Source organism: Ochlerotatus camptorhynchus, unplaced genomic scaffold (genome assembly GCF_037179485.1).
Source record: "Ochlerotatus camptorhynchus isolate MF236.1 unplaced genomic scaffold, CSIRO-AGI_Acam_v1.1 ptg000346l, whole genome shotgun sequence".
In the NCBI taxonomy this organism is placed as follows: domain Eukaryota; kingdom Metazoa; phylum Arthropoda; class Insecta; order Diptera; family Culicidae; genus Ochlerotatus; species Ochlerotatus camptorhynchus.
The window spans coordinates 55,701-71,422 of record NW_027040834.1 but is presented as its reverse complement, the minus strand read 5'-3'; the positions used below and the strand labels follow the sequence as shown (position 1 = coordinate 71,422).

Sequence of the window (15,722 nt, the reverse complement as noted above, 5' to 3'; positions counted from 1 at the left end):
TTGTGGCGATAATCGTGTTTCGTTGGCACACCAGCAAATCATAGCAAAGATTAAAACAGCTCAGCAGAAATATAATTAACATGATACTAACCACATGTGTAAACAACTTTTAAATACATCCTCGAGTCGGGACGACATGGCTTGCCGAAAGTTGGGCTATCTGCTGACAACGTGCATTTTCTCCTGCCGTGGCATTTTTGCATGACAGTCTCGGTGGCGTAAGATGCAAGGCATGCTGGAATAACAGGCACCCGTCAGTTTATAAACTCATTAAAATGTGTTGCATGATATGCGGTGTGCATGAGATGAGCTTGAGGAACTTTCGTTTGAGGGTAGCTCTCATTCATATGAGCAGCGTTCTGTGGACAGGGAACTAGCAGATTTTCTTGCAATTTGCTTGTCATCGTTGATTCGTGCTAACTCTTGACAGTTCCTTTGCAGCTAGCGATGCAAGTTTAACAAGCGTAGCTTTCAGGACTGGATTCCCGATTGCTAATTGATTTTAGCAAAGCTTGTCAACTGACATATGTATTCCGAGTACGTATACAGCCAAGCAAAGGCGATGGAAGTGGGTGGGACAGCCAAAGGAATGCCCCAGCCATGAATTCGGAAATCGGAAATCCTCTGGGGAGTACACACGGAACACTTTCATGAATAGACAAGCGGATCCACGGCTTGCACCTTCTTGCTGCTTATGTACATTACTATATAATTTATCGGTGTTCGTAATCTGAGGTGAATTTCACACAATTCGAATAACGAAAAATTCTAAGGATACCTTTTTGATGGTAATGGGAGCATTCCAAGCGAATTATGAGGAGAATTCCAAGATAAATTTTGGAAGTCTAATTCCTAGGTTTTTAAGTAAATTTAGAAAGATTACTTAGGAAATGGAGAGGAGAAACCTAGGGAATTTAGAGGAGAATTCAAGACATTGTCAATTAAGAGAAAAATCAACATATGACAACCACAGCTTTAAAAGCATGCTGCGGTCGTCAGTCACTTTGATTTTTTTCTCAAATGGCAATAATAAGTAGAGTCCCGTAGAAATTTTAGGGAGACTTGACTGACAAAAACATATGCAAGTAGTATGGGGATACATTTAGTCCAGTTCTTGAGATTCTTAATTGTTGAAATGGAAGTGAATTGTAAAGTGGTTTAGGTAGATTCTGGCATTTGAGGGGAACATAAGAGATATTTTTTTCAGATGATTCTTAAAAATATAACACATTATCTCTTCAAAGGAAATTATAGAGAAAACTAATAAGAAAACCAGTGAAGAATTTCAACGCATATTATACTCCCTGAAGAAGGCCAAGTCCAAAGACCAAAACTTGGTTGAAAAGCCAAGAAGTCTCAAATCGTTTTTAGCTGCAGTCGATTCCTAATTAGAGCTTTGCTTTAATTTAGAATTCCAAACGAATTTCCCCAGCTATTTCAAAAACTTGGTTTCAACCATTTGGAAAAATGCGTCATGTTCACGGTTTGCCAAGCACTCCTGCATTGAAATACCCACATATTATATCGTGAATGCGCGTCTGGAACCAAGACACGACGAGACAACTGCTTACAGATTTGGATCCAGTATGTTATCCAGTCGCTGATTGGTTGATTTAGAGGATAACGATTAGTTTATTTTAAAGAGTGTGCAAAATTACCATCGGGATTGTTTATATTGGTTAGGATTCGTATTCTACTAATGATAATTGAGTTAAATTTTTTTATATTTAATTGTAAATAGCAGGCTTTTTTGACACCAAGTATAGAATATCTATATTTCCTTGTTGAATGTGTAAATGTCTTCGGCATCTTTTATTTCCAAAAATATTGGTGGGGTTGTGTACAAGACACGACCGCAGGGTTGACGTAGACTACGTTAAGCTGTGTAGTGCAATTCTCGTGCATTTTTTCTAGATATCGATTTAAAATACAGTAGAAGTAACCTATGATTTTGGTCCTATGTACATATTTTGGATTTCCTACTTAGTAAAACTTGGTTAATTTCAGGACCTCATAAAAATGCGAATACATATTTTATTTCATTTGGTTCCTAAATTACAATCAGATATGAGTAAGGCTTTCTTCAAGTGATTCATTGAAGCGTCCAACAATGACCGTCATGATGGCTGATATTCCCTATCACTTCAAGATTTCTAGGACATAAATCTTGGACGGTTGTGACATCACTCATGACATTGAAACTCCTTGTGTACTGGACTGCAAAAAACGTGAAGTTCCAGTTTCTTTGTTATAAGTTTTGCGAGAGCTGATATCTGTACTCTTGGTTTTTTTTCTATGGTAATGCGATTGATCCTCAGCGATTCAACTTCAAAACGCTAAAAATAAATGCACACACAAAAACGGAGTGCACAATTTTGCAACAATGTTATGCAACATTTCATAGTTGATCGAGATGATATCAATTAGCCATGAATCCTTCCAATAAGTTCTCGGTACATCTTTTATCTACCGATTGAACAAATAAAAAAAAAATTTAAGGCTGTGTTCCATTTGGAAAATTTTCACTTAGATTTGACACTTCAAAAATAAATTAAGATGTTCGAAAATCCCTCTGTTGTTGATCGGCCGACTTTCGAGAAAGCGTCTGTCAAAATTGATTCCTTGTCTGTCAGAAATAAGTCTGCTGGAATAGCAGGTTTATTTGAAAATTTTCCATCTGTCAAATTTAAGTAAAAATTCACCAAATGGAACACAGCCTTAATAACTTGAGCACAGAATCGTTTCTTGTTGTGTTTGGCGTATTAGATGCTAGATAAAAACTTCTTTTATCGATATGTGTGCTGAAAATACCTGGGCCAAGTGGATTCAAGGAGAAAGTCGACGAAGATAATCTTGTCAGTGTTACTTAGGACCTAATCCAATGTTCAGCTTGAATTGTTTCGCTTAGCTGTAAACAGAAAATCGATGAAGAGAATCGAACATTACAAGTAGGCCCTTTTGAACGCTCACTGTTGAATTTCAGAACCTACACAGCAAAAAAAGTTGTTGAATATTACATCGAAACTGCTGCAACCCGGTCAATCCATCGGTTGTGTAATATCAAATTTTACGATGTACATCGATTTTGCGAACAAAATTACATCCATTGATGTAATATTGTATCTGCTTTTTGGTATTACATCATTATTTCATACATCAGCTTGAATTACGTTGATTGATATTACATTTTATTTTTGCTGTGTAGCACTGAAAAAAAAACTCGATGGTACCTCTATTTATGCTTATTCTATAGCATAATTTTCCAAGTAGGAGGAACTTTCATAGCTAATCTAAAATCATAAATAGAGGTACCGTCTGATAATTTATCACATTTATCTTTTTTATCATCACAAAAACACCCCGTTCTCTATTTCTTATGCAAAATAATGAATGTGCGTTCTCAAAATGCACGAAATCTTAAAAAAACCATATTAAGATTTTTTTTTATTCAATCAATAGATTAAAGATGTACCGAGAATTAAATGGAGGGATTTCAAGCTAAAATGTTCTGAACGCGAAATATTGGCTATCAATACCGAAATTTCGCATAAATGTCCAACCCATTTTGTGTGGTGTGTGCTGCTGTCTTTCAGTGTTGCCCAATGATTAGGGAACTTTCATAAATAACGTAGTAGTTGAGGGAGGAGAGGGGTTTCATAATAAGGGGCCGGCCATGTATTAGGTGTATTGCAAAACACGCTCCGAGGGGGAAGGGGGGTTAATTGGTCAAAATATACGTAATTTATGGATGGCCCTAATTTTACTTCCAAGGCTGTGCCGCAATGGGTGAGTTTAATTTAACTCGTGATTAAAAGTGACAGATGAGTTATCGAATAACCCTGCTATACAAGCGTGGTTATTTCGGACCGACTAGAAGTTAAATTTTGGTAACCGTGGCTGAGTTCTGTTTGAAAACTGATCAAATTCCGGCATTTTCGAAATGTCACGTTTAACCACGAGTTAAATTTAATTCGGCATTGGTACACAGCCCAAGAAGTATTTCTCGATTACTTTTTCGAAGGAAAGTATCAGCTTTTGTAAACAACGCATTTGATCGTCGATTTGGCGTAACTGGTAGTTCGCACACGCATGCTAGTACTACCATCAGATAGGGGAAAATTTTCCCAACCTGTTAGCGGTGTTAGTATGTGGGGCGAGCTCTTAGTTATGCCAAACCGACGATAAAATGCGTTGTTTACAAAAGCTGATATGTCCTTCCGAAAAGTAATCGAGATTTGTAGTTATCATTCAGGCAAGGAGCGCTTGCGCTATCAAGGCGACGCCGCTACCAGCAGCCAATGATCTCGATGGGAACGACGCGCAAAGTTCGAGGTGTAAAACTAGAACTCTGCGCGCTTGACCGCCTTCCTACTGCTTCTGCTACTGCTACTGCTACCTGCTTACCCGCCGTCCGAAGTGAAAATGAGTTGAGGTACATTAGCAGCGCTGTTTTATAACTTTTCTGATTCAAGCAGCACGATGTGCAACCAAATTGTACTTGATTATGAGGACTGGGTTTGGGGAGAACGTTTATTTCATGAAAACAGTGATAAAATTATCACTTTTTATTGTCCATTTTTAAAACAGTTTTTTATGAAAAGTTGAAAAAAAAAATTCATCGCAACAGCCTACGAAAGGTATTTCCTATCGATTGGTGTATTCGGATTTTAAATTCATCTATACATGACAAAGCTTCACATTTGAGCTAAAATTGGGCCATTTTTATTCTAGCAAAATTATTTCAAAATGTCCAACGAAAAGGACAACATATCATAACTTGAAACCGTCGCTTTCAATCGAAATGTCATCTGGGACAAAGTTGTAGAGGAAATTAATCCTTTTGAGAAAAAAATATGTAACGTAAAAAGTTTTAACTTATTTCGAGGTAAAACATCTAAAAGTGTGTTTGAAACTGTGTTAAATAGTTTTACATATTTTTTTTTTATTAAAAATGCTATCAAATAAAACTTTAACTGGACACCTAAAATCATAGAACAACTTTTGAACTACAGCGACACCGGTGGTGTAATGGTAAGCGTGACTGCCTTTAACTCCAACGGGCCTGGGTTCAATCCCAAACGGCACCATCGGGATTTTCTGAGGCATAACATCTCTGATCAAGTAAAAAAGCCGTTGGTTCTCGGTTCATGAGTTGATGGATGGATAGGTAGGGTCCAGGTGGAAGCTTAACAAACATTTGTTATTCTTTAATTTTTCTGTGCTTTGTGCTACTCCCTACCCCTGGGTTGATGGATCATGATTCAGTTGATTGAGTAAGAACAAACGTTAGTGAGTTTAAACATAAACGAAATTAAAATTTCATCGATTTTGGAATTTTGCAACAGTGGCTTGGTAAAATGTACATGATGAGCAATGTCCTATGTTCGGAATGCTGGACTAGCACAAAATCAAACAAACTGCAGTTGATACTTACTTTCCTCTTTTACTCCCTGTGGCTGAGAACACTGCAGGCTCTCGTATTCCGTCCGACCGTAGCTGGCACTGTAGATCGCTATCCTCGAGTATGGATTGCAAATTAATTGTATAACATCGTTCTCACACGCTATTTTGCTGCGAAATTCATCTGCAATAGAAGGAGAAAAGGAGTGCAAAATAAAAAGAATCTTTCAGCCGAGTAGAGCCATAAAATAAAATTGCTAAGAAAAATGCAACTTTTGCTGAAGTGAAACGCAATGAATGAGAAAATGCAACTGCAGAAACATGGCATTGCAAGCGTGAACATAGCGCTATGTAAACATTGCAATCCAACGAAACTGAAATAATTCAAGTTATGTTTTCCGTTTCAATGGAGCTAAACATTCCGTGACGTGGCTTCGGAAGCTGGCTTCCGTGGTTGTTCTAATTTTGAAACCAGAGAGCGTGATGAAGCTTTCAACCGCGTGCCAGCCACAAGCATAGCACAGGAATGACTTCGCGCTTCGGTATATTTCGTATGCTGTTTTAAGTAATCAAATAAACACGACAGTCGCACAAACCGACAACCGTTGCGTTTTACCTATTCCTCAGAGACTGATATCGTGCTAACGTTTCCGGGATTCATGATTCATGTTTGACTATTTCATTAAGTTGACGAGTGCAATTTTCACTAATGATATGCTCACAGAATGAAGTTGAGTTAATTGAATGCCGGGGATGATGAGATAAATTCTTTATTTACTATGAATATTGCAGTCACACACGGTTCGTTAAGCTGAACAGTCTTTTAATGAAAGTTTTTTCTCCTCTGTTCGGGACCTAACACCACTGCGACCAGTAATCTATTGTAGTATATTCAGTGTCCTTAGTTTAGTGCATGTCATATTACTCCATCACTAAATATTGAAAAAACTTTTGAAAAATAATGTTTTGAAGTTCGACCCGCGTTCCAAACCCTTTTGGAAGCTCATAAATTTTTTGAAATGGCCTTAAAAGCCTTTTACAGCGCTTAAAGAAGGTGGTAAAATTTGGATAGCAAATTCAGAAAAAGTTCAGAAACTTGCATGGGAATTCGAAAGTTCCCATAATGTCAGTTTGGGTCTTACTTGTCCTATTGAGATTCAGGTTGCTCAGGATTATCTGAATATTTTCACTCGGGAAAATATTTTTGATGATTCCTGGGCCACTGATTTGGACGAAGTAAAATTTATAACTAAAAAGTTTCATAATATGAAAGCTCCGGGTGATGATGGAATTTTCTATATCCTCGTTAAAAACTCCCAGAGAGTACCTTGTCTTTCTTGGTAAAATTATTTATCAGATGTTTCCATTTGGCTTACTTTCCTGATAAATGGAAAAATGCAAAAGATATTCCAATTTTGAAGCCGGATAAAAATCCAGCTGATGCTTCTAACTACCGTTCAATAAGTCTGCTTTCGTCAATAAGAAAAACTTTTTGAAAAGATAATTTTAAATAGAATGATGCTTCACATCAATACGAACTCAATTTTCGTAGATGAGCAGTTTGGATTTCGCCATGGGCATTCAACTACTCATCAACTCTTAAGAGTTACCAATTTAATTCGTTCAAACAAATCTGAAGGCCACTCAACTGGAGTTGCTCTTCTAGACATAGAAAAAGCATTCGACAGTGTTTGGCATGAAGGTTTGATTGCTAAATAGAAAAAATTTCCATTTTACATTATGAAATTTCCTTTGGTTTGTTTTTTCCGTCGATCTTGTTTTCCGTGCTGAGCACCAATGCTACCGACGTGCCAGGAAGGCAGCTCCCACACCTGGACCCTACCTATCGACCCATCAACTCATGAACCGGGGACCAACGGCTTTACTTCCCATCCGAAGGAAGGCGTGATCAGAGATGTTATGCCTCAGAACATCCCGGCGGCGCCGACTGGGATTGAACCCAGGCCTGCTGGGGGTGAGAGGTAATCACGCTTACCACCACACCACCGGCGCCGTTATTATGAAATTAGTTTAGAATTATTTAACTGACAGAACTCTGCAGGTAAATTATCAAAATTCCAAATCTAATCGACTACCTGTTAGAGCAGGAGTTCCTCAGGGTAGCATTCTTGGGCCTATATTATATAACATTTTCACTTCGGACCTCCCTGATTTGCCTCAGGGTTGCCACCAATCTTTGTTCGCTGATGACAGATGAGCAATTTGAATTTCACCATGGGCATTCAACTACTCATCAACTCTTGAGAGTTACGAATTTAATTCGTTCAAACAAATCAGAAGGCTGCTCAACTCTTCTAGACGTAGAAAAAGCATTCGACAGTCTTTGGCATGAAGGTTTGATTGCAAAATTGAAAAAGTTTAATTTTCCACTATATTTTATGAAATTAGTTCAATTAGTTCAGGTATATTATCACAATTCCAAATCTGAACGACTACTTGTTAGAGCAGAAGTAGTTCCTCAGGGTAGCATTCTTGGGCCTATTTTGTATAACATTTTCACTTGAGACCTCCCTGATTTGCCTCAGCGTTGCCACAAATCTTTCTCGCCGATGACACAGGCATTTCTGCTAAAAGAAGAAATCTTCGTGTTATTTGCAGCAGACTGTAGAAAAGTTTGGATATTTTCTTCTTATTTACAAAAATTGAAGATTTCTCCCAACGCTTCCCAAACTCAACTTATAATATTTCCACAAAAGCCTAGAATTTCCTGTTTGAAACCTATTAGTAGTCACATAGTCACTACGAACGAATTCCAATTTCTTGGTCAAGTGAAAAGAAATATCTTGAATTAGTACTTGACCAAAAATTAACTTTTAAAGATCACATTGAGAGCATTCAAGGCAAATGTAACAAATAAGGGAAATGGCACTTATGTTGGCCTATGGATCTAAGATTGAGCACAACGCTAAAAATCTGCTATTTATCAATTTTATCTAGATGAAGCGTCATTGAGACGGTAGTATTGGATATTTTTAGGTAGCTTTTGAAAATTTAATTGATTGCTCAATTTTTGTATGTGCCCAAATTAGGGGCATTTAGGCCAACATTACATCCATCTCCCCTATATAAAATGTTTGTACCCTTTTATAAGCAGGAAATCCAAAATTTGCCTGACGAATGAACTTCTAATATTTAAACAAGTTTTTAGACCGGCCATGCTTTACGCTGTGTCAGTATGCTCTAGTTGTTTCACTACCAGGAAAAAAGCACTTCAAAAGATTCAGAACAAAGTTCTGAATATGGTTTTGAAGTTGCCTCCCTGATACAGTATTACCGAGGTACATAGAATTTCGAAGTTAAAAACCACACTGGTTAATTAATAATTCCATAAATATTTGAAGTTTTTTTTATCTATGCATTAACATCGTTAGTATTTATTCTTATCTTATGATTCCATGCTATAACAGTCGAATATATGCGGTAATTGGTCAGATAATAGCCACATTCCAAACGGAAATTCAAGAAACGTTTTACTACTTCATTGTCAAACGATTGTACGGTTTTTCATATTTTACGTTTTATTTATTTATTTCGTCAACCAACGTAGACTAGTACATATTAGAATACAGTTTTGTTTTCTTAAATTTATTTATTTATTTCGTCAACTTTGGACAAAAGGTTAAAAGTATAATTTTTTCTTTAATAAAAACTAAGCAGTGTCAGCTTTCCTATTTTTTATGAGTTATAATGCCTTATGGAGTAAAAATATTGTTTTAGTTTATGCCGAGACATTGTAAAGTCAATGGTTTCGCAGTATTGATTGTAAGAGGCCATCATGCGGTTTAATGGCCCATATTTTGCATAGTTTGTACGATAATGTTTTATGGCAAATAAATTTCGATTTCGGAGTTGCCGAGTAGGTGCATGGAAATTTAATTTTGATAAAAGTTCTGTGGAGTCAATGCGTTGCGAAACGATATCGTTTACAAATGAAACCATTGCATATTCACGACGCTCTTTTAATGTTTGTATGTTTATAAGCATGCAGCGTGCTTCATATGATGGAAGAGGAAATGATGTCCAACCTTATTTACGAAGAGCGTATAATAGAAATTGTTTTTGTACGGATTCTAATCTTTCTTCGTGCGTGATTGAAAAAGGAGACCATACAATGCTGCAATATTCCAGTATTGACCTCACATAGGCGATATATAGTGTTTTAATTGTGTATGGGTCCTGAAAGTTATAGCAAAAGCGCTTGATAAAGCCTAGCATGTTATTTGCCCTGTGAATAATTGTGTTGTAATGGTCTATGAAAGTTAGTTTAGAGTCTAAGATAATTCCTAAATCCCTAACTCTTTCACATTTTTCTACATTTTGATTTCCTAGTGCAATTGAAATATTTGAAGTTGTTCTTTTTCTGCTAAATTATATTAAGTTACATTTTTTTACATTCAATTCTAGTAGACTTTTTTTGCACCATATGTAGAATATGTGTATTTCATTCCGGAATATATTGATGTCTTCTTCATTTCTTATTTCTAAAAAGAGCTTCATGTCGTCGGCATAAATAAGCAATTTAAGTTTTTTGAGAATGAAAGAAATGTCGTTTACGACATTAAAAATCCGTCTTTAGTTTTTTGTGATAGCTTTTAATCAATATTCCTATAAAAGACCATTTGTAATCAGTTGAAATTATATACTATAGTGATGTACCGAATAGTGATATTCGGCGTTTACACCAAAATGTTTCCTGATATTCGACCTTTACCACCTAACAAATGACAAAGTGTTTCAGTAAAAATTTGAGACTGAAAAGGTACGTACAGTAAACACGTTTGCCATTCTCCGTTTAACCTTTGGTTTTGGAGTAGTTAAGTGGTTCTGAATTGATCTGGAACACACTGAGAGCAAGATGTGCAGCACTTTCTTCAAGATTTCAGTAAATTGATGCTGGAGAGATTAACCTTACCACGAGGAGAAGGGACATTGGATTGGTCAAAATCCAAGCATCGTGCCAACTAGGTGTGTCAACTGAGGCAGTAGGACGTGTAAGATGAACCCGTTAACTCGTTTTGGTTTGACATAATAGTTGAAGTTAAACATTTTGACTGGTTTTTTGGAAAAAAAATATCCGATTGGATGTTTTGTTCGTGTGATCAGACTTATTCCGGTGTTTTCCTGGGTCATGTCAGGTAAAAAGGGGTCTGCTTCCTCCTGAGACCCATTTATCATTATGTTTGAGCTCAAAACTTACCTGAAATTACTTGTATACGTAATTAAAAATTGTTTTGTGATTCTTAGGACTAATTTTAATCAATCTTCCCTACCGAGGTCAGTTTTAAGGGACTCTGAGGGTGTTTTACGGATTGAACTATTCAGGTTTACTAATATGTAATTGACTATATCGTTATAATATTTAGAACAATGACCGAAATAAGTCTGACCACAGGGACAAAACAAAATGAAACGAGACAAATTTCTCCATTGCTAATTTCATAAGAATATCTCATAAATTATAGACATGGCGATTTTTTAACTTAATCTTTTGAGTCGGACCGAAACGGAGTAATCATCCGTAAGCAATATGATGCTTCAGCACAGTTTAACTAAAGCGTTATAAATTGTAATCTCATTCCTATTTGCAATTGTGAGGGCAATTAGCCAAACCAAATCCAAATTAGCATACGAACATAAATAAAACCACACCCCTAGCAATACTTACATGGTCTACACTTATAAGCTACTTCGACGAACTTTCGGTGACCCGGACAGGGGTCGCCACCGAAGGTTTTCGGTGAGGCTAGAAATTTACAATGCCTTTTCTTTTGGCATGCTTCCACAACCGTCTGCAGAAGGGAATACTGGAATGAGAAAAGAAAAGATGCCGTCAGTGGAAAATTCATTTCAATAATAGTGCTAATATTAATCTATATTACTGTCACGTTGTGGTTTGAGCTGTACGAAATGTTACATAAGAACACATGTTTTATTTTGCCTACCCGTCTTGTCGTAAAAAAGCTCAACGATGATCTCAAGCCATGTAAAATGTAGGTTAAATGTTTCAAAACAGCATTGTTGTGAAGTTATATCGCTTTTGTGTAATTTACAGCCTTGTTCATTCTTTCTGTTTTAAGAAGAGCCCAGGTTAACCCAGCTATGTACCTTTATCACAATGGAAGCGATTAAACATGCTCCCTCCGTAAGCTAGATACCCTCGAATAAATGAAACCGTTTTGAGATGGGCTGAGTATTGTAATAAATCAGAGAGAAATAAAGCCCTCAAGTGATGATGATGTTGTTCGTGTTGCTGTTACTCAAAAATCAGCAAACAAGGATCGTATCTATCCTTTCGTGGTTAACACAATAAACAGTGGGCTTTGAGGCAGCTTAGGGGAAGGTAGATTCGAGTACATAAAAGGAAAATTTCAATTAATATTCATCATATCAAATTTATTTCTCCGAGGGTTAAATTTATTGAATTCATTATGACGCCTAGCAGACGCTTGGTGAAACTATGTAGTCATAGCTTGTTTGAACCATCGCTCGTTGTTGCCGCAGGCAAATTGAGTTTTAATAACTTCGTTGTGAGCTGCTGGGCTATCACATAGAGGAATATTAGCATTATCGAGTTCCTGCGAACAGAGTCTTCTGGGGTCTATGGCAATTTAAAGCTTATTTATTGGTATTCGGTCAGTTATTAAGTTCTCGTATACCAGAAATATGTTGGTTTTTGATATTGGTCAAAAGCTGTCTTTGTCCGTTTTAAGCCGAGGTTCGGTAGCTTAGTGGTACCGTTTCTGCGTACTGAGTAGAAGTTCTGGAGTTCAATCCCAGACCCGTCTTCCTTGCAATGTTTTACTTTGGCTTATTCTATCCCATTTAGATTTAAAATTAAAACAGTCTGCTGTTTTCACTGATCGCATCACTCTTACCTAGGGTTACCATATCAAAAAATTGAAAAGGAGGACATTTCATTTGAGGTTTGGAGACTAAGGAGGACAATGATTCCTTTTCTTAACATTAAATGAGGACAATGAGTTTTTATCAAACGTTTTAATAATATGTGCGCTATCACATAATTCATGATTTGCAAAGGTTTAATTGAGATTGTTCATAATTTGTAGTCGTTACCAATTCAATTCATCTTCTCGTTATACTTCTGAAAAATGCATCAAACTAGCCTTCATAATTCATCGATGATTGAAACCAACATGGAACATCTAAGCAACCTGTTAATTTTACCATTGATTCAGCATACGCCACTGCCATAGTGGGAACGAAGAGGCGTGATTAGCGTACTATTTATAGAACCAGAACGTCAAAATCGACAAAATGTTAGTTTCAATATGTGTGGCTGTATTCCACTTGGTGAATTTTAACTTAAATTTGACAGATATGAAATTTTCGAATAAACCTGCTATTGTACCAGGCTTATTTCTGGCAAACTAGGAATCAAATTTGACAAACAACTTCTCAAAAATCACAGAGAGATTTTCGAACATTATAATTTATTTTTGAAATGTCAAATTTTAGTAAAATAAATTATAATGTTCATAAATCCATCTGTTGTTGTCCGATTTTCAAGAAATTATTTGTCAAAATTGATTCCTGGTTTGTCTGAAATAAGTCTGGTACAATAGCAGGTTTATTTGAAAATTTTCCATCTGTCAATTATAAGTTAAAATTCACCCAATGAACCGCACCCAAAATGGAGGGGGGTTGACAGCTGTAGTTGCTCCTAGTCCCACCTTCGAATGGCATTTGCTAGATAAGATTAGGTTGTGACAAAATTAAACAAATAAGCTCTGTAAACAACGCCCTTGAAAACAATTTTATGAATATGTTACTGGAACAAATGAAAGTACTAAAAAGGAGGACATTTTCAGGCAAAAGGAGGATGTAGAAACATTATTGAAAAAGGAAGACATGTCCTCCTTTAAGATACCATATGGTAACCCTACTCTTACCACAGTGAATCCTGATGTAACAAAATAACCCGACCCACTAACACAAAACTATCCTTCCCGTGTCATTTATGGAGATGCAGAGGTATACCCGGTCTCTAGTAACACTTCCTTCTTCCTCAAAGACCGTGAGGTCGTAGCCGAGGTAGGATTTGATCTATTAATAGAATTAGCCAGTTAACATCATCATGGAGAAACGAAACTTCAGAAAAGCCCAAAGAAGTTCAGGGAAGTTTCTTGGAAGTTTAGAAAACTTTAAAAAAATTGCAACAACTTCAAGATAGATCAAAGAGCTTCAAGGCGTTCAATTAACTTCAGAAAAATTAAAACTAAAGAGAGAGGAGGGACATTCATGGAAGACTAGAGAATTCTATTGCCGGTGCCGGTGGTGTAGTGGTAAGCGTGACTGCTTTCTAACACCCCAATGGGTGTGGGTTCAATCCCAGCCGAGGTCGGTGGGATTTTTCTGAGGCATAAAAATCTCTGGTCACGTCTTCCTTCGGAAGGGAAGTAAAGCCGTTGGTCCCGGCCCATGTGTGCGATATCGTACGCAGGTGTCGAAACTGCCTTCCTGCACATTCGATTGCCGTCAATGGATGGCAATCGATGTCCGTCGGTGATTGGCACTAGATTGCGGAACAGAGATCGACGTTAAATAAAGAAAAAAAAATAGAGAATTCTATTGAAGTTCAGAGATCTTTAGGGCAGTTCCAATAGTTTCAAAGTAGCATCGGAAAGTTCATCAAAGTCCAGACATCAAGTTGAATGATCTGATGTATGGCAATTTTGTATGAGTTCACCATCACCAAAGTTTCAATCCAGCGGTTGGAATCTTCATAAGATCTAGTTTAAGTTTGAAATCGTTAAGCTGTTTGAAAGATGAAAAATGAATAAATGAAAGACGGTACTACTTTATATCCCCTGAAGCAGGTAAAGTCCAAAGACTAAAAGATCGTACACAAAACATCCACCGTTAAAATAAAAATTCGATACCCGAAAAATAAGCATTAAAGGGTGTACGGAATCAAATTGCATCATTTTTAAATGGCTGAATTGTTTTACCCATTGGGTATATTCTATTGAAATTTTGGGTGAAATTAGTTCAATGTGCATTGTGCAATCGTTGCGAAGATGGAGTCAGAAGAACAGCAGCGGCGCAAACATTCAACCCTGAATTCTATTGGTCTTCCCTTCCACTCCTCCCTTCCCCCACACCCCATCCACTTTACCATCACCAAGAACTCTACACTGTGGACTATGGCTATACTACAGTGTGAGAGTATGGAGGCAAGAGGGAAGACTCTGTACAATCGGAGGCCAGTCGGATTAGGTCAAGGATCCTTCGTGAGACTTCGGAATAATTAGAAGACCAACCAGTGAATTTAGTTTGCTTTGAAAAGGTGTTTGCAGATCAGCCTTCGCACATCCGGAGTGATATTATATTTGGGCGTAGTATAATACCTGATTTCTCACGGATAAAAGTTCAATTTCGTAAACAAACCATACCAAAGAGCATTGTTCTACCTGATTGTGTTATTAGTTTTCGAGCTTGAGATTTTATTCGCAAAAAATCGGCGATTGACGTGTTTGTTTACAAAAGCAATTACGTCCAAATCTGGAGTCACTCCGGAAATATTCGTTGCTGAATTTGATGATGGAGATACTCGGATAGTGTTTAAATTCAAGGGTGCGAATAATGAATGTTGCAGCTTTTAATTTTTTTCCCCAATTTCATTACGGTAATGTTGGTTCGAGAACGGAACGAGCAAAATTGAAGCGCCAACCCGGAACCCATACCCGGATAATCCTACACCTCACTACGGGACGTGGTGGTGGTCATAACTAGGAGCAGTATTACATTTCTCGTGTTGAATTATTTTAATTCTGGTTGCTAATAAATATTGTTACAAAGATAGTCCTAACATCCTTCCCTTATTTCACGATATATTTTGATCGTGGCATCGACAGATTTAAACATCTTAAGATTAATCAGGATGACAGCATTACGTCTTCCGCCCGATCAGGTACATTTCCTTGCAGGTAAACATGCGCAAATAATCGAGAAGCATTGCTAGGTTGCATTTTTTCAGTATTACATGCGCATTAGACTGATGCAAAATTTGACTTTTTCGCTCCACAGTGCTTAAATGGTTTCAAATCGGGTCCTGATTAGCCTCCCGAAGTTACAACTTAATTGGTTAGAAACAGGCTTCGCACAAGCCATTTGAAGTTTACATGTAAATTACTATGGGAAATCTCAATTTGTTGTTCATTGCCTTCTAGTCGTTTTCCATATTGAGCTACGGAACAGTTCGATAACCATTCTTATAGAAATTTTTCTCAGCTACAACTTTGCTCAAGATCGTTTCTATGTAATGTAATGTAATATTCAAT

At 37.0% G+C, this 15,722-nt stretch overlaps 1 protein-coding gene across 1 annotated transcript in view; it reads right to left on the bottom strand.

Moving 5' to 3' along the window:
* Window positions 1-11,267, bottom strand: part of LOC135709032 (protein eva-1-like) — a 57,406-nt gene extending 46,139 nt beyond the window's left edge. Inside the window, exons 1-3 of the mRNA XM_065231221.1 lie at window positions 11,087-11,267; window positions 5,435-5,584; window positions 92-235 (exon numbers count right to left, since the gene is read on the bottom strand). Of these exons, the coding sequence (XP_065087293.1) occupies window positions 92-235; window positions 5,435-5,584; window positions 11,087-11,267 (475 nt within the window). The remainder of the gene's footprint in view (window positions 1-91; window positions 236-5,434; window positions 5,585-11,086) is intronic.
* Window positions 11,268-15,722: the final 4,455 nt, after the last annotated feature.